At 45.5% G+C, this 19636-nt stretch overlaps 1 protein-coding gene across 1 annotated transcript in view; it reads left to right on the plus strand.

Moving 5' to 3' along the window:
* The window catches only part of LOC119404903 (exosome RNA helicase MTR4), a 40821-nt gene that overhangs the window by 20477 nt on the left and 708 nt on the right, over window positions 1-19636 (plus strand). Inside the window, exons 16-25 of the mRNA XM_037671593.1 lie at window positions 409-581; window positions 2153-2227; window positions 6755-6883; window positions 7702-7812; window positions 9940-10032; window positions 12726-12821; window positions 13472-13635; window positions 16381-16543; window positions 17498-17660; window positions 18717-18821. Coding sequence (XP_037527521.1) covers window positions 409-581; window positions 2153-2227; window positions 6755-6883; window positions 7702-7812; window positions 9940-10032; window positions 12726-12821; window positions 13472-13635; window positions 16381-16543; window positions 17498-17660; window positions 18717-18821 — 1272 coding nt within the window. The remainder of the gene's footprint in view (window positions 1-408; window positions 582-2152; window positions 2228-6754; window positions 6884-7701; window positions 7813-9939; window positions 10033-12725; window positions 12822-13471; window positions 13636-16380; window positions 16544-17497; window positions 17661-18716; window positions 18822-19636) is intronic.

Consider the following 19636-nt stretch of genomic DNA (forward strand, 5'->3'; position numbering starts at 1 on the left):
ATCCCTGAAGCAGAAGCAGCAGGCTTGCCAGGGAGAGAGGCTCTTTTAAAGAGAAAGATACATGGGGTTATTGTTTTAACTTTCAACTATTTTCACGACATACGTCGGTATAGTACTTCGTAAGCACAGTTGTTCTCACGTGATCTGTGCGCTGCACTCGTTTGCTTGCAGTGCTCGAACCTTTGGAGTGGGCTTTTGTTGTACTTAAAAAAAAAATGTCGTTAAAAAAGATCATCTTTCTGATCTTAGCTGCTCTGTACGTTCTTTGCTGCATGTTGTATTGGACTGGCCACTAGCCACTTTAGGCTATCGGTCCAAATAATCGTTCTATTTCAGTTTTATGTTCATGGAAATAAAGTTCCATTGATTGATTGATTGATTGATTGTTCTTTCCTGTTGCACTGACAGAGCTGCAGAAGCTGCAGGCGGAGCTGGACTCGTTCAAGATCCCTAACGAGCCAGAGGTGGCTGCCTACTACAAGGTGCGGCAACAGTTGGCCTCCCTGTCGCGTGAGCTGCAAGCTTTTCTCACCAAGCCCCAGTACTGCGTCCCATACCTGCAGCCAGGGCGCATGGTACATGTGAGTATGCCTTGAACCCCCCTCCATCTTTTTCAAGCAAAGCTTACAATGAGTTACAGATTTTGGTGGAGGCAGTGGCATTGTACACGAAAAACTCACCTGCGAGTGTAAGAAATACCGTATTTACTCGATTCTATCGCGCCCTCGATTGTAACGCGCACTGGTTTTTCCGCGACCAAAAAAAAAAGTACAACATCGATTCTAACGCGCTCCCATTTTTCGCGAGAGAAATGAACAAAAGAAGTCCGTGGAGTCCACCTTCGCACATTCAGAAGAACAAGTACTTGGATTTTAAAGAACTAAAGTTTCAAAAAAAGAAAACAGTCAAAAGGCGGGCCTTGCCGCTGAAACTGTCACCACTACGGCGGTGATACGAGTCGCGTAATGGATCAGTCTTCGTCGCTGTCGGACAACTCCTTGTCGCTGTCATGTCAATGCGCTTCGATTTCGGCAAACCGGCCCTGCTTTTGTCCACAGAAACTTTTTCGTGAAGCTTTGCTGTAAAACAATCTTCTGCTTCTGTTTGCACCAGTCTTGCACGCACGTTTCGGCAACTCCGAATGACCGCGCTGCGGCCCGATTTCCGCCCGTCTCTGCACATGTAGTAACTTTTCTTTTAAATGCGACATCGTTGTGCACTCGTCGAGTATTTGGAGTGCGCCGCCGATGCAAATGCACAATGGGATGACAAACTCCTCAGCACACGTACGAACTGAATGACAGAAATGGCCGAGGCACGTAGGAGGCGGCCATTTTGAAATGCCGATGGCAATACGATAACCGAGTTTTTTTTCTTTTTCGGTACTCGATTCTAACGTGCATGCGATTTTTTTACTCGTTTTGCAGAAAAAAAGGTGCGCGTTAGATTCGAGTAAATACGGTAAATGTGGCCCTTGAAGGTGCGCCAGTTGTATGTGCCGTTTTCCAGCAATTGATGCTCGCTCGATCGTGGTCTTGTTGGGAATCAGCCGTTTCTGATACGACAATCTGATTTTTAATCGAAGTCGCTTGTCATTTTACGTTGCCACACTTCATTGTTGCCCGGATAGGAATGCACGGCCATCGTTGTTGCCTGTAGCAACTGAAGTGTAGTGCTGCTAAGCACGTGGATGAAGGTCGAATTCCCAGCATGGAGGAAGGAAACATTTAGGAGAGAGCATTGCACAATGCGATAGAAAGAAAGAAAGAAAAGTCGTATGTCAGGCACGCACCCGTCAAGCTTCGCTTGCCCCCATTTTCCCAATATGGAAGGGCTTCCGAATTTTAAAAAATTCTCTTCATCGATTCACTACATTTGCGTGAGTGTATAAGGTGAGCTGAACTCGCTAGGCAAGCATTAGCAGACGGTTTGCCAAAATCGACTGATGGGCTAGTTGGTACTGCAATCGACGAACAAGGAATGTTCGTCAGTTGCTGCGCTAACAAACACCTTTTGTTCTACTACTTTGCAACGCTTTAACAGTTCAGATGTGACCGGACAGCCTAGCAACTATTACGAACACCAACACTGAGACAGGTATTACGAGTGTCCTTCTCCTCCCTTTGTTTTTAAACTTGCCCTGTTCTTTCAGATAAACAATGGCAATGACGATTTTGGCTGGGGTGTGGTCGTCGCCTACTCGAAGAAAAAAGTTGTCACTGCACGAGTGAGTTGTCTTACTTTCTTCCGGTCACGTTGTCTTCTCACTGCACGTGCTTTTATAACAAAGAGCATCTAGCTGGTGTGTCCGTTTTTTTCCTCTTGAAACTTGTTCTGCTGATAAGTGCTTGGTTGGGGGTTCACTTCCCGGCTGTGGCTCTTCAATGGCGGTGGTTAATACACGCAAACCTCATTATAACAAAGTCGCATCTGACACGAAAACAAGTTCGTTATATCCGAAAATTCGTTATAAACATATATTTGTAACACTGTATATATGATAAGACTATCCTTCATTTACATCGTTAGAACCAATACTTCGTTATATCCGTGTTTGTTATATTGAGGTTTGAGTGTATGAATACTCGTGAGCCCTATGCTGTTTGCATATAAAAAAATACCAGGTGGTCTAATTAACCTCGAGCCACTATGGTGCCCCTCATAGCCGACAGTGTAGTTTGGTAATGTATAACTCCACAAAAATAATCTGATTTTTTTTTTTTTTTTTTTGTGGTTATACAGTCGAACCCGTTTATAACGAACTCGAAGGTGTTGCGAAAAGTGGTCGTTATATCAGTAGTTCGTTGTATATAGACTCGTCCTTAAAAACGTGCGCTTAGCGGCCAAGCCGTTTTTTTTTTCTTTGTGCACTTTTATTAAAGTGCTAACAACCCCTTCGGTGACAAGCTAAGCCTTTTCGCGTCATGAATTGACACCCGCTGCGTGCTCACGAGTGAATTAACCGCCTTTGCAATGAACTGACACCGTTTCACCGAAGCGCGGTACTGCGATGTGGAGCCGGTCATCCCTGGCTAGTTGTGTGCAGCGCGTCACCTACTCGGGTCGCGGAGTCACTGCCGGGCCGCTTGCTGTATGCCGTACATGCCTGCGTTTGTACGTTCTTCGTGCTTGCTTCACTCCGGACCGTGCACGGGTGCGGCGACTAGCCTCTTCGGTCAACGCGGCGAAAAGAAGCATTTTCCAAGCAACGCGCACTCTACGTCTCCGCGATGCTCTCGCGGCCCTGCACGACGATGCACGGCGCACTTAAGTTGTCACCTAGTCAAACACGCAGTATACGCTCGCTGTCAGTGCATCGACGTTTCTCGGTGCCCGCGCCGCTCAACAACAGCGAGCTACTTTCGTTTCTACAAAGCGACGCGCACTTTAAAGCGGTCTCGCACGACGCGGCGGCGGTGAACTTGCGAACGGCAGCATGGCTAAGCATGGCGCGCTAGTACCCCCGTCAATCCGCAGTGTACGGTTTACGCCACACGCGCAGCCGAGCAGATATCTACAGATGACTGTGATAAGGTTGTCGGTTATAAGGCATAACGGCACGTTCATCGACGGCCGCCACCTCGCCGTCACTCTTTTCTGATGCTTATCCGTGAAGGCATCGCCGCAATCGCGCGGAAGTCGTAATCACCGATCGACCGGTCTCTGCCGTTACCGAAAAGACGGACGACTTTTCGCGGCACATTGTGGCGTCGACGAGTTTAGGGACGCAGTGAACCTTTTTGCGATGGAAAGTTATCGCGGTTATCAATTCTTGCATTTATGCCTTCTTGCGCTCCAAGGCATTGTTTGGTTCATCGCAGGCGGTCGTAGCTGCAGAGAACGGCGTCAGGAGAGGTTACCGTGCGAAAGCTGACCGCAAGGCTTCATGCTGCCTACAATTTTTTTCTCCCTGCCATTTTACCACTGAAGAAACGCCTGGAAAGTGAGCGACCTCGCTCGCAGCGTCCGAAATCTGCGTGCGGTGCTCGCCGATCTGGGTATCTTGGTCGCGAATAAACTGGAGCGGGGCACGCGCGAGCGCGCGCCCCTGTCACGCTTTAGAAGGCATGTTTTAACTTTTTTTTGCTTCGTATGCGCCACATTTTTACCGCGACCGTCTCTGAAGTGTTCGTTGTAAAAGTAGGAGGCTTTGAAAAATGTTCGCTATATCTGGATGCAGCTTCAATGGTTAGCATAGGAAAATCGTAAATGCACACAAATGTGGTCGTTATAACCGATAGATCGTTATATGTGGGATCGTTATAAGTGGGTTCGACTGTATGAGCATTCGTCTTGGTAACCCAAATGCAAAGTTCATCTCTCTTAGATGAACTCTACAGCTGAGCCACTTTCGGACATTTGCCATTGATCCAGTGAACTGTGAACTTCTTGCTAATACAGTGTGCTTATTAATAAGTTAAGCAAACGTTAACATCCCTTCGTGTCTGCTGTGTGTGACTGATCAGGACTGGGAGCTCTAGCTTCCTGGCATTATGCTACTGTTTCTGCATTTTAGTAATGCCAAGCTACAAAAGTACAAAAGTCGCAGAGCCAGTTGCAATGTTGTCTAAAGTTTTGCTCATCAAAATTATCGTATTTACACGATTGTAGGTCGACGCATTTTTATCAAAATTTGAAATATGAAGTTGTGGGGTTGACTTACCTACAATCGAAACCGAAACTGGTTCCAGTTGCAAGGTCACCTTACAGTCGAAACCGAAACAAACAAGAAATCAGGCACACTGTGGCTGGGTTACGACATTATGTTTATGCTCCATCTTTGCCTGTAACATATACCTTATTTTCTCGTGTATAACCCACATCTTCAGCAACGATTTGTGGAAAATTTTCTAAAAATGATTCTCGCTTATTGTCGTGAAGCTAGCCTTTCTGCATAGCTTCGGAGCACTGCCGTGAAGCCACCTTTGTACACCAGAATTCGTGTTTGTTTTCTTCGGCGACATCGTAATTAAGTTTTCTTTATGAAATATGCTTGTGCTTTTCTTGTTCTTGCTTTTTTTGTGTGTGTGTGCAATTTAAGGGTGGTCGATCTACATTCAAGTCAGCTTACAATTCTGTAAATACAGTATGTCAGAAAATGTTAGAAGCCTGTGACTCTGTGACTTTACGGAGGCAGTGGTGATTACGTTTACATACTTTTAACTAGAGCTGTGCGAATAGCAAAATTTTGGGTGCGAAGCGAATTCGAATAATAAAGATTGAGTGCGAATCGAATCGAATAATTTCGAATAATTTTCGAATATTTCTCAAACATTTTTAGAATAATTCGAAGTGAAATTACAGAAAAAGTTGCAGAGAATCCCTAAGTATGTTCTTGTGAGATAGCAACATGAAAGCGTTTCTTTTCACTAGGTTGATGAGGCGCTGGTGGGGTCATATTGCATAGTTGTCTTTCTTATCAAGAGTGAGGCAATGTAGAGGCCGAATTGTATTTATGTACATGATTTGTTGCAACCAAAGTGTTGCCGACAACACTTTACACGTGATAGGCAGAGATGTCATTTCCTCAGCCTCTCCTCCTCTTTCAACTTATGTGGAAGCCCAACTGATGTGGCAGACAAGGGTGTGCTCCCTTCAAGTCCGGAGTTCCAAATCTGCCTCGTAGACGTCAATGTATAAGAACATCTGAAATTTTGGATGCTAAAAAGCTTCGGCGTCCGATTTTTCGGACTTCCTGCCCAAATTTCAGGTCCAAAACAGCATTAATTGAGCCCCCAACTCTGCCACATCTTTCATCTCCATATTGGAACCAGCGTTTTCTTGAGTTAATACATTTGCTATCGTAGCGGAGCTTGAAAGGCAGCTTTGCCGCAACACAAGGGTGTAATGAGGTGAAGCATATTGAAAATCTAGGGACCACTTCCAAACGGACGTTGACTGTCTCTTGGCTAAGTTCGATCGTAACGGACCTTGAAAGGCAGCTTTGCCGCAGTACGGGGGTGTGAGGAGGTGAAGCATATTGAAAATCTAGGGACCACTTCCAATCAGACGTTGACTGTCTCTTGCCTAAGTTCGACCGTAACGGAGCTTGAAAGGCAGCTTTGCCACAATACGGGGGTGTAATGAGGTGAAGCATATTGAAAATCTAGGGACCACTTCCAACTGGACTTTATTAAGGTACGAATTTGGGCTGGTTGGTTCATGATTAACTTTAGAAACAGCGCTAAAAGACGGGACAAAGAAAGGACACAAACCACGGCGCTGACTAACAACCAAATGTGTTTTATTCTTCCAGTCTGCCCATATGGCGGAGTATATATGGGCAGACTGGAAGAATAAAACACATTTGGTTGTTAGTCAGCGCCGTGGTTTGTGTCCTTTCTTTGTCCCGTCTTTTAGCGCTGTTTCTAAAGTTAACTGGACTTTGTCTCTTGGCTAAGTTCGACCGTAACGGAGCTTGAAAGGTAGCTTTGCCGCAGTACGAGAGTGTAATGAGGTGAAGCATATTGAAAATCTGAAGGGGTCACTTTCAACCGGACGTTGACTGCATTTGTCTTTGGGAAGTTCGAATAGTAAAATTTCAGTGCGAATCGAATCGAATAGCAAACACTATTCGAAAAATATTCGAAATTTCGAATATTCGCACACCCCTACTTTTAACGCTTTGCAAGTGCTTGGTCTTGGTACATTGCTTGGTCTTATTGGCACATTACTTCATTAATGAAAAAGAAGAAAGTCTGAAATACCGGGAGGGCTGCTTACAATGTTTCTGCACTCGCCTGCGGCTGTCCAGGGACAGTCTGGCCTCAAGGACCCCGTGGTGATTGTGGACGTGCTCCTCAACGTTTCCAAGGAAAGTGCCCAGACAAAACTGACGTCAAAGTTGACTCCTCCCAAGCCGGGCGAGAAAGGGGAAGTGCAGGTTGGTGTATATCTTTGCCCAAGCATTTCACTACTGCCAGCTTTAGAGCTGTGTTTTTTTTTAGTTGTAACAGTTGTGTCAGGTCTTTTGTGGATCGGTCAGGGAATCCCGAGCAAATTTTGTCTTTTTCGTATGAGTGTAAATGAAGGGCAGTAGCAGCTCGGAGCCCTTTACTGGCAGCTCAGGGGCTATGGCGCTCTGTGAGGTCACAAATTTGAATCCCAAATATGGCAGCCACATTCCTATGGTTGCACAATACAGAAAACCATGCTTACTTCAATTGTGATCTGAAACAGCACCAAGTGACGCAAGGTAATTGCCACATTATGGTTATATCGAAGTACATGGCAACCCAAAGCATAAGTTAGATATTGAATGCTCTACTGGGCAAGCTTGCGCCCAGCAAAACAAACTCCACTCTTCGTACAACAATAGCGGCAAGCACAGTCGTTTGTTGTTGAAACCTACTCTGCATGCGAAACTAGTTGGCTTATATGCCTCATCGCACACTCCTTTGTAGTTGTAGAATATACGATGGTGCTCACATAAGTGGTGCTCAAAAGTTCTAGAATGTACATCGTTATTCACTTCACATATATAACAACATACATAATACACAAAGGTGCATTTTGCCCTGAGTGAAAACTCCATGACATTTGCTATTGGTTAAAAGAAGGTCACCAGAAGGAGCGTAAACAAGTAAGCATGTCAGTATGGAGTCCCTCAACTACAGTGCCCTGCATAGCCCGTAACTTAAAACCTACATGATTTTTTTTTATTTGTTTTCCTTACATTCTTTTCTATTCTTACATTTCTAGGTGGTTCCACTGACCATCGACAACATCACCAAGATGAGCTCGATTCGTCTGTTCTACAACCAGGACCTCAAATCCTCTGACAACAGAGCCGCAGTGCTCAAGTCAATCAAGGTATGTTGTTTGCCTCATAGGTACTGTAATAGTTTTGCATACACTAAATGTGAAATCTCTGGGATTCATATTTTATGACCATGTCCTCGTAAGAGATGAAGGACAAGAAGAAGTTGACGGGTGTAACGGTTTGTTTGTTTAGATGTTAAGGCAAGTAAAAAATGCAGATGAAAGATGCCGTTTCCAGCAATCCTTGTTTTTGCTGCCACTTCCTACTTGTGTCGGTATTGGTGGGTCTGTGGCGTCATCTCTGTATGGCCCTCTGACTTGAAGCGGGTGAGCTCGCCCATCAGAGCAAGACCTCCGAGATTCGTGGTGCATATGTGCAAGAGGCAACATTTTCTGCAGCGTTCCGGAGACATTTTCATTGAAAAGCTTGCAAAAATTTGTCAGCATGTGAGCATTGAGGATATTTACGATAATGCAGCTTCGCTAAGTGGTGGTGACACCACTACGGATTAGTAAACGACTGACGAGATGGCACATCGTTGAAAATACAGAGTTTTCTGGGGCACGTGCCAGTGGCATCGCAGTGGCTTGCTTGGCAATTTCGAAAGTTGCGTCACATTGCAGCTTGTCAGCAAATACCTACGAGAAAGCCAGAATAACTTTTAAATTGAAAGCTTTATTTCTGTGTCTCTAAAACAACACGTTTCATGTCATGTATGTGAAAATTTTTCCGCTTAGTACAAAGCTTCGCAACAGCAAAATTGCGTTGCCAGCAGCGTCAGCTTTGTTGTGGCAATATTGGAGTGCTGAATGCCAGAGTTTCCAATGAGAACCGACGTGACCATTCATTACTGGGGTACTTGACTTCCTTTAACCCCGGAGAGGCCGAACACTAATCGACATCGAGGAAAGTTTGGCCAACTTCATGTCTCGCAATATGAGGCATACATATCTCCGAAGATGCTGTTATATGCTCATTTAGCAAAAATGTAACTAGTGTGGGTAGTTATTTAGCCCACGGGTTCTCGAACTTTCTTGCCTTGGGGAACCCCAACTGCTTCTTCCGAGCGCCGTGGAACATTTAACAGTACTTTTAGCATGAGGAAAATCGAGAGGTGGGGAGGGGTAAAAACCCCAGCATTTAATACTTAATTTTCAGGCACCAGTCTGAATGTAACAGAAACTATCTATATGTTATTAGCTTCCGACTGTTAAGTCTGATACGACTTAAAGGGGTCATGAAGCACCCCTTGGGCTGATTGAAAAAACACATCCTGCGGAAAGCTGACACGGCTATGAACTGCTCTGCCAAATATTGCAGTCGTGCGCGCCGCGTAATGGCCACAAGCGGAGCGCGAAGTTGCCGTTTCCCCAGCCACCCTCTTTTCAAACAGAGGCCGGTTCTCACTCTCGTCGGTGGGCAGGGCGTCTGTCCGCTGTACGTCGCAAGAGACATAGCATGCTTATTGGCCGATAGATGACGTAAATCAAGAGCGGCGTTCGGATCAGATGCGCTTCTTGCCGCGGGGTGCCGCCACTTGCCGGCGCCGCACTCCTCAGTACACGGTAGCCGCACTCGCGCAAGCGAATCACAGCGGGAGAGCGATCGCGTTTCATTACGCGCGCTGGCGTAACTTCTTTCCCCCATGCCATCCCTCCCTGTCTAGCTTCCAGTGCGCTCGTCGGCACGAGAAAAGAGAGAAAGCGCTGGGAGCGTGCGCCAAACCCCCGTAACTCCGCTGATTCTTGACGGATTCGAGAAATTTTTGCGGCAATCGATTCGGGAGGCAGTAAATTCCGATACTGAGGCCATTAGATCATTACTTGGAAAAGTGGTTCATGACCCCTTTAACAAGTCCGGAGAGCCCACTTCCAAATGACTGAATCGCGGCAACCGATCGCTTCGTGACTAAAGAAATACTAGTTCCATTCATGCATTCAGCAATGTTCTCCGAAGGTGGGATCACCGGCCGTCCGGCTCATGATGGTGCTAGTACAAAGTGTGCGCCCATTGGTGCAGGCTTGTATGCATCCGTCCTTTAGAAGATACAACTTTAGAAGTCCTGCCACGGACTTCTAAAGTTGTATCCGACTGTTGGAGTAAACGAGGTTCTTTTTCCTATCCCGAAGTTTCTTTTCTTCTTGCTTTTCTTTTTTAATCTGTTATTTTCTTTGCAGGAGGTTGAAGAGAGATTTCCAAAAGGCATCCCACTTGTCGACCCTTTTGAGGACCTCAACATCAAGGACGCGAACATGAAGGAAGTTGTCAAGGTGGGGGCGCACCTTTGGCTTCTCCAGTGATTCCACTCCTGCGCCAAGTGCGCCAAAGTGCGCCAAATTGTATTTACTGCGCCATCCTGATAATATCGACGAAAATTGCGCCAAACTGCGCCAAAGTCTCGGGTTTGGTGGCGTCTATCACCGGCAATCGCACGGCCGGCGCGTCAGAACATGTGCACCTTGATCTTGGGGCTGCCAAAGTCGCAACCATGGACCAAGAATTATTCCGCTGAATAAATAGCGCTCGCGCGTGCGTCCCGAATAAGCCACGATGCCATGCACGGTGCCGACGCAGCTTCTGTTCTGCAAGTCGGCTCGACAGCAAAACGCGCTCTCCGCAGAGGCTCGTGACGTCTAGGCCTCTCGGTAGCGAGAAAGTGCGACTGCGATTCATCGGCGGACGTCGTCTGTTCTAGAAACGCTGCTGATAGCTCGTTTCAAGCGTCGCACGGCATGTAAGGAAAGCAATGTTCAGTATTAACTACATGTGTGCTGCTAAAATATCTGTCACTTCTGTTTCCGGACATCGCGGAATGAAATCTGGGATCGCTAGCAGTATACATAAGGAACAATATCGAATTTTCCTTGCTTCGCGTTTATGGAAGATCACGCGAACGGTGGACACGCGTTCACGCTTTTCCTCGGATATACTTTATCCATGGATCTTCATTCGGAAGAGCTTTTTCGTAATTGCTTATAACAGCACGTCCGAGTTTAATCACTCTGCGGTAAATACCCCCTAAAAGGACCTGCCCTTTCGAGCTCACGTGCTAGGGTTCCAATTCGAATTTTTTGCTTGCTTTTTAAAAATGTCATCTCATTAATAAAAGCATATATCCTGGTCGGAGCAGCCGCAAATGCGCAGCTGTCAGTAGCGGGCCCGTCGCTGACGGCCCACAGTGAAGCGGCTACCATGTTACACGTCCGCCCCTCGCTTTCGGGGGTCAATAGCTGGCGGGTAAAAAAACTCAGTTTCGCTTAAGGGCGAAGCAATGAATGCGATACCAACAAATTGTATTGTTAAACGAAGTAAGGCTAGCAGCTAACTCTTTTGGAACCGATCTCGCGTAACTCAACAAAACACTGGTTTAAGGGACTATGGCCGCTCCAAGAACCGAAGCGTTTTCTTGCTCTGAGTTCTCTAAACACGAAGTAAGCGTTGAGAGCACAGCAAGTTTACGAGCCGTCTCCTGATGCCTCGAGATGGCGCGCGCGCAAGCGACTGCGCCCTTCGAACGATGCAGTACCCTTCCTTCCCTCCCCCCCCCCCCCCCCCCCCCCCCCGCTCCTCTGGCGTCCTTTCATGTTCCTTACGAAAGACGGGCGGGGCGTTTCCTCTCTGTTTGATGAGCAATCGACGGCAGATCCGCACGCGGGAAGATGTTATCTCATGCGCTGTCCGTGCGACGGAGACAGACGGCCGGCTAGCTTAATCTCCGCTTCAGCCGCGTTCGTCGCCAGCGGTCATGAGCTTTTACCCGCGGCTAGAATGCGCGTGGTGATGTTATTAATTTGGTCTTTATACAGAAAATTACGGCAATGGCGACGGCAAAAATCCGCGGAGAGCGTCCATATAATTGTTATCACAATAAACATTTATAAAAAGTTGAGGAGCCATTTCACTCTGTGAAGTGGATGATAAGCGAAGCTGTTTCGCGCATGGCAAGGAGGTGACATGGTGGAGGACAGTTTGGTATGTAAGGCCAGGTTGTTAACGTTCAATATGCAATATTAATGCGAAAGCATCAGATGCTTTATCAAACACGAAAATTGACCGTCGGCGGCGTCAATCGATTGATGCAAAAAATAATCATGTGATGGCGTCATCATCACGTCATAGATCGTCAAAACTTGTGACGTCATCATGTCGTCATATATCGTGATGGCACGTGATGACGCCATCACGACATCGTCGCTTTACACTGCTTCCGTAATCGGTGCGCCGATCATGGAGCTTGCGCAAAACCAGGTGAGGTGCAGATAGCTTGCAGAGAAGGAGGGGGAGGATCGATCGAAAAGAAAAAGAACCTGGCTTTCGCCTTGGAGTTTTCTTAGGGGAATGCATTAGGGACAGTGTGGCTCTTTGGCATTGAGGCACTGCTGTACATCACGGCGTTTGTCTACAATGTCTGCTGATAACCACATAGATGTATTTAGAGTGTTATTTCATAAAGTGCAATTTTATTGATCTGGTATTCTGTTTATTTGCTAGTGTCGAAAATAATCGCCGAAGAAGTTAATTCAGAACACTCAACTGCATGAGCTTTTATTTTTTCATTAGCGAGGGAAGTATTTAGGAGGAGTATGGAGTATGGAGTTCTCCTGAGATGATTTTTTCCATGAGATCTGCAATGAATCGAAATATTTCTAGCCTTCACAAGAGCCCTATAGTAATATTCCGGTGCTTGAATGTTATTGCAATATGCTTCTGTAGTGCACTCCAGGATGTGAAATTCGCTGCTCCAGAGTGCTCCCAGATGCAGAAATATCTGCTCCAAAGTGCTCCAAGACGAAAATTTTGCTGCTCCAAAGTGCTCCAAAACGGAAATTTTGCTGCTCCAACAATTGCTCCAAATCAGAATGCCTCGGTAGCATCACTGCTTCTCTCTTCTGAATGGTGCTCTTAGTCTTGCAGCTGCGATGATTGTGATTTGATGCCCTTGCTTGTCTTGTTTGCTTTGTAGAAAATCGAGGCATTCGAGAACCGGATGTACGCTCATCCGATGCATTCGCATCCAGACCTTCCAAAGATTTATGCGGAATACGAGAAGAAAATGAAGGTGAGAGTGCGCTCTCTGTCTTTCTGTCATTAGTTGTGAAGATAATGTGAGGTTGTTTTTGAACAAATTAGATTAAACTTTACAGATTTAATCCGTTCAGCTTCAGTGATCCGAGCTTGTCCACAGCCCTCCTTTGTGGACAAGCACTCAGGAGGGCAAGTGTGCATCTTTGCCCCCCCCCCCTCCCCCTCTTGTAACTGTCACCTCTAGTGCCTGCCATTGTAAAGTTTGGTACAAGGCTTTGTAAGTGAAGACTCCTCAACATCTCAGCAAGCCTGAGGGCAGAGGATGGTAAAATATCCATGTAACAGTGGCTCTAATTTCAGTTCTTTATGTGGATTTGCACTGTGTGGGCGAGTACCTAAATAATCAAAGAAGTCAAAAAAAAAAAAATCGGTCACTAATTGATTTGTCAGTGCAGTTTTACTCTAAGATGGGCGCTGATAAAGGACGGCTAAATTATTAGCGCTAATACAGCAGTCACAAACAGGCCTTAAGAATTAGGCACTTTGCAACAAAATTGTAGAAGTTGCAAAAATGGCTTTCAAAGCATCAGTGTCAGTTGCAAAGGAATGGTGAACTGTGACCTTTGGCTTCTTTCTCCCGTGCCTGTTTTCTTTGACTTAGCTCGCCAATCGTTATGTATGCAGGTTGCGCAGGAGATCAGGGAGGTTAAGAACGAGCTCAAGAAGGCCAAGGCGCTGCTCCAAATGGAGGAACTCAAGTGCCGCAAGCGAGTTCTCCGGCGGCTCGGCTATGCCACGGCCTCCGATGTCATGGAGATCAAGGGCAAGGTCGCCTGCGAAGTCAGCAGGTGGGCTTGTGTACTCAACAAACCCACGTGTTGTCAATTTTATCTGTCCATTTCAGAAAGAAAGTGTTTCATTACGTGTCTTTATACACACTGGTGTACTGATTCGATTACTCGACCCGGTTACAACGTAAGAAAAAATGTCAGCTCTGCCCACAGAACCGTGGCAGGCCTGTCCTTTACCTGTGAAAGACTGGTTTCCATTCGAATTATAGGTACTTTTCCCTCGACTAATGTAAATACTATGCATATAAAGAGTTAAAGGCCTGTTGCTACTATATAAGACATTACGTTTGGCTGAGCAGCGACGTCACTAATTTAACGATAGAATTTACCAGGACGTTCAAGTTCCTGACCTAAAACCAGCAACACAAAGGTGTGTCTGTATGGTAAAGTCAACTATATGAAACTCTCTAGAAGTGCTTTGTGTCACAAAAATGAGTAAGTGCTATTGGATGCATCGTTTATGCTAATTCTGTGTGGGAGGGACAGCAATGGCTGTGGGCAGAGCTGACATTTCTTTCTTAGGTTGTAAACAAATGTTATACCTTTATACACCTTTGTGGAGCAGTGATAGAGTTTATTCGCAACAAATGATTGCGAACTTCAGCCGGCAAAGTGATAGAGTGCTTTTGAAAATTAATACATGAAAAACTAAACACATGTTCATTAGTATAGCAAGTGAATGAGCATTTGTAATTGTCACTCAGCCTGTAGAATTTGCACAGAAGTACTCCAATGTCCATCTAGGCCAATCGCATAAGGCTCGGGGGATCTGGATGATGACGAGGAAATCCAGAGTAAGGTAGAAATTGGTTGGAGCACATATGGCAGGCATTACCAATTCATGACCAGCAAATTAGCACCATCTTTGAAAAATGTGCGGTCATTGTGTTAGGTTAACAAAAATGCTTGGCGTAGCTTGCACTAGTGTCGCAAGGCTAGAGACACAGCGGAGCTGATCGGCACCTAGCTGGTCCTGGCCTTTCGAGGTTTTGCTAAGTTTTTGCTAAGTTTTGTGAGGTTGTGTTAGGTTTTGCTAAATTTTGCGAGATTATGGTAAGTGTTGCTAGCATACCTGCCAAGTCTCCCGGATTACCCGGGAGACTTCCGGATTTTGAACGTTTCTCCTGGTTGTACGGGTCATAGAAAAATCTCCCGGAAATCCAGTTTTGCTCCGCGCGTCCAGTGCTTTGTCTGGCCACATGAGCAAAGTTGTCTGGCCACGTAGTAGAAAGGATTCTTCTTCTTTTTTTTTTAACGATGGTAGAAAGGTTCAACTCAGTTTCATTGCGCATGAAGTAGCTGTGCACTTTGCGCCGCAGTGCTGCCAACGCAAACGTGTCATAGCGCTGCAGCCGCGTCCTGCCGGCGATGCGCTTCTCAGTTTGGCCCGAGGAATTCAATTTCTTGCGCTTCGGGGAGGCAAGTGGGGCCCGCAGAGCTTCAGCCTTGATACGCTTAACTGTTCGCTCGCTCACTCTTGCCCGACGAAATAACTGGTAAGCAAGCGACGACAGGCCTCGCACGCGGAGCGATGTTATCGCATGCGCCCTTCGCGCGACGGGGACGGCCGGGTCGTTTCATCCTGCTTCAACCGCGTTCGTCTCTAGCGCTAGCGCGCTTTTACTCGCACATGATACAGACGATGCGTAAGCGATGTTATTGGTTTGGACTCTGTACAAATCACCGCAAAATCCTGCTGACAGTGTCCATATAATTGCTATCGCAGTACCCCCCCCCCCCCCCCCCCCCGTGGTCGGCATATTTTATATTCCCCCCCCCCCTCCCCCTCCCGTTGAGTACATCTCCCGGATTCCGTTTCTCCAAACTTGGCAGGTATGTGCTAGGCATTGCTAGCTAGCAGTTTTTGCTAAGTGTTACCATGTGTTTCAAGGTGATGCCCAGACTCGCCAAGTCCCACTCTGTCACTCTAAGCCAGCCTTCAGTCTCGGTAGGTGCCCCTGCATCAGAGACGAGTACAGTGTTGCCGGGTGGTAGACAGTAGTGCTCGGCTTCAGGCCAGGACCAGCTAGGTGCCAGTCAGCTCAGCTGTGTCTCTCTCTAGCCTTGCACCACTAGTGCAAACTATGCACAGAAGCGCCAGGGATTGCTAGGCAACTTGAAGTGATGTCATCACTCTGCGACGTTTTTTGTCCACGACGGACGGACTAACGCTCAGCTTAAACAGCTGTGCTGCTAAAAGCTTGGGAATACATTCGGGAATAGACCATGCAACGAGTGATGGAACAAAAACGGGAATTGAGCATGTCGCGCAGTGCATAGGCCAGATGACCATCGGTCTACCCAAGTTGTAGTTGCATCAAGAAAAGGGTCGTACGTTCAGAGATAGCAGAGCTAGGTGGTGGAATGAAACGAGGAAATTTGCATAACACAAAACAGGGTTAATAAGAGGTAGCTGGAAAAAATGTTTTGTTGGGAAGTGGATGTGCCTCAAGCATAAAGCCCAGTTTTATAATTTCCTCATTGATATGAGCTCTAGTATTGCTTCTGGGTTGCAGGCTACCGTCACAGATTAGAGAGTAGATCTTGGAGATGGAGTGCATAACATAGTTGCCAGACTGTGGGTGCAACCTATGGACTGCAAAGGATTAGCATCTGTTTGTGACATGCTACTTCAGATCAGCATGACATATCTCATGCAGCTCGATGACACGCAAAAGATGTCATTTCGTTACTCTACTTTTGCTGCAACACCTATTCTTTGACTTGCCCATTGCTGTACAGTGCTGACGAACTGCTTGTGACCGAGATGATCTTCAACAACATGTTCAACGAGCTCAACGCACACCAGGCGACTGCCTTATTGAGTTGCTTGGTCTTTCAAGAGAAGTCGAACGAGATGCCTAACCTCACTGAGGAGCTCTCTGGCCCTCTGCGACAGATGCAGGTTTGTGGAAGCGTTTCTCCAACACGCAAAAATCGAGGGCTCAGGTGTAATACTGAGCTGCATTCCTTTCAGCATTCGTTCTTGCTGAAATCATGCGCACAAAGGAAATTGTTGTTATGAGAACCTCCCAGTTTCAATTGAAGGGCGAAGAATTGTCAGCAGTGGCAAATTATGGTTACTACATAATATATATTAGCTTCACATGAGCCAAAGTTCACACACCTTTCGGCGGCATACTTTGCCGTAAACGATCGCTTACTGACAGAACAGGCAATGTATAACGCGACCAAAGCCACATAAACAGAATTTACAACCGCAAGCGCTCATAGTCAAAACGCTGGTGTGATAAGGGACTCCAGCATCAGGGAGTGCACATGTTTGTCTGAAGATGAACGTTCAATGCCACTACTTCCTTCACAACTTATATGGTGCTTCAGTATTATGACTCCCAGTACAAGGTTAGTCATTATAGCAGCACCATGGAAATCGATCTTGGACAAGCACGAACGCAGAGGACGGCCCTTCTGGTTAGATTGAGTTTTGGTGCTTTCCATCTTTCGCTGATCTGAAAGTACTGCAGAAACTATTCATTGTCTTGGCTATGAGCCATGCATTGCAAGTTTTGCTTTAAATTACCATTAATTTGTTTCAAGTACGTCGAATAATAAAATTTTAGCCAAAGGAAACGTCGAATATTCAGAAATGTTGAGAAAAGCTGTCCTTTCATCTGCTTTAATTTCTTCGCATTTTTATCATAATTACTACAATATAGTTAAAAGAATACAAATAAAGTCCCTTATACCTTCCTTGGCGTCATTGTATGTTGGTTTTTATTAAGGTTGGGTCTAACTAGAAAAAATGAGCCCTTAAGTTCCCCTTCTTTCGTGTGAGCATCCGTGTTTTAACAGTGCGCACATTTCGAAACTTGGGGGGTGCCATTGGTTTTGAACTCAGGACATAGCGCGGAGGATAGCACGGGTGACCAAGGATGCCAAGCTGTGCATAGACGAGGACACTTACGTCAGCTCGTTCAAGCCACACCTGATGGACGTCATCTACGCCTGGAGCAAAGGAGCCACCTTTGCACACGTCTGCCGCATGACGGATGTCTTTGAAGGTAAGCGACTCTGCTCACGCATGTTTAGGATGGAACTGCTGTACTGAACAAGCGGTGAAGGGCAGGCTAGTTGGTACATGATTTAAAGAAGGAATAAACAGCGCAGATACGGTTCCCGCGAATAAACAGCACCCTTCCTAGTGTGTTTCCTTTGCTACATACCGTATCTGTGCTGTTTATTCCTTCTTTAGAACTACCGTAAGTGATGAAAAATTGCTGAACAGGAAATGTTACTCGAGCCGACATTTCGACATGGCGTGGGCGAATACGCAAGCACTTCAAATAGTCGAATGAATATTGCAGTATTCGAGTTCGCTTCGACATGAATTTAAGTTATTTGAAATTTCGAAGTATTCGAAAGAATGAATAGATGTATTTGACCGCATGTTACCCTGCCTGTAAAGGTGGTTTCCTGCAGCGTTGAGGTGCGATGCCGTGAAACCAGTTATCCAGGGGAAATCCACACTGTCGCGAAACCACACTTCAAGAATAAATGTGCATATTACCTTCACCTTAATTAATAATTTTTTTAAAGTTTTAAAGCTTGTTATATGCAGTTAGTATAGCAAATTCTAAAACGTAACGTATTTTACCGTTTGCAACTTGCACCTTTACTGCTCTTCAAAGTTGCTTCCACTTCACTTCGAACCGAAAAAGTGACATTCGCACATGCCTAAGTCCAGTTCTTAAAAGTATTGTGCAAGTTGGGTCATGACAGAAATGCTTATTTTTCTTTATATATGTGGTATATGCTATTCCAACTATTCGATTCGAAATTGTTAGAACAAATAACTATTCACTTTGAACTACAGATTTACTATTTGCCCATCCCTGATATCAACAAGTGGACTTGTCTTCGTCACCGCAGTGATTTGCTGCCCCAGTCACGAGAATTGTAGAAAGACAAGTCACGAGAATTGTAGTGTGTCCAGGCTTCTTCTACGAGTGCTGTTAGCCGATTTGATCCCTGCTAGCGTCATCTCATCTTTAGGAACCAATCAATGATTTCCCATGAAACTTTGATCACTTGTTGAAATTTCTCACGATCTCTTTCAGGAAGCATAATCAGGTGCATGCGACGACTGGAGGAACTGTTGCGGCAGATAATTCAGGCTGCAAAGTGCATAGGGAACACGGAACTGGAAAACAAGTTTTCAGAAGGTAAGTGTCATGCTTTCAACGCGTAGTCGATTAAAATTTTTTTTTAACTTCAATATTTTTGAGCCAGGGTGGTTGATCTGTCTTTAGCAATATCCTGGTATGATCATGCCGTAGAGGAAACGATGTCGACCTATTCTTCTCCTTAGGTCATAGACATTGCCACGGCAGCACTCCCTTGAAAGGCAATTGAACCCGCATATATCGAACCCACATTTAACGAATTATTGTGTATATAGAAGAGTTGTACAATCCCCTTTGAATAATTTCGATGTATGAAATATTTTATATATATCGAATTACCTATACATAGAACTTTCTTGTGATCCCCTTCAGATTCAATATATCCGAGTTTGATTCTGTATGTTGTCCTTTTATACAAGACAGGAAAGGTGAAGCGTTTCAAATGCAATTTTTGACAATGTCCAAGGCATTCAGTATAACTGATTTAATAGAATAGCTGTGCCTAAAAGTAAAAGACCTGGGCTTGTTGATGAGGCATACGTCACTGAACAGCGTGGAGAAAAACAGGATGAAAAAACAGCGTTTTATAGATGTCACATCCTCTCTCTAGTGCTTACTCATTCTGTCATTTCTGAATTTGTTCAATAAAACTGTGATTGCTTTTATGTAGTATATTGTAATCGATGAGATAGTGCAGTGCTCACGCATTGCATGGGACTAGACTAATTGAACAAGATGTGTTGAGAGAAAGATAATGTCGACAAAGTTTAGAATGGCATCAGGGAAAAATGGCAAAGATGGAAAAGTATGCCTTGGTTTCTATGTCTGATTTGCTTGTTACAAAATTAGCATTG

This window comes from Rhipicephalus sanguineus, chromosome 9, assembly GCF_013339695.2.
Source record: "Rhipicephalus sanguineus isolate Rsan-2018 chromosome 9, BIME_Rsan_1.4, whole genome shotgun sequence".
NCBI classification, from domain to species: domain Eukaryota; kingdom Metazoa; phylum Arthropoda; class Arachnida; order Ixodida; family Ixodidae; genus Rhipicephalus; species Rhipicephalus sanguineus.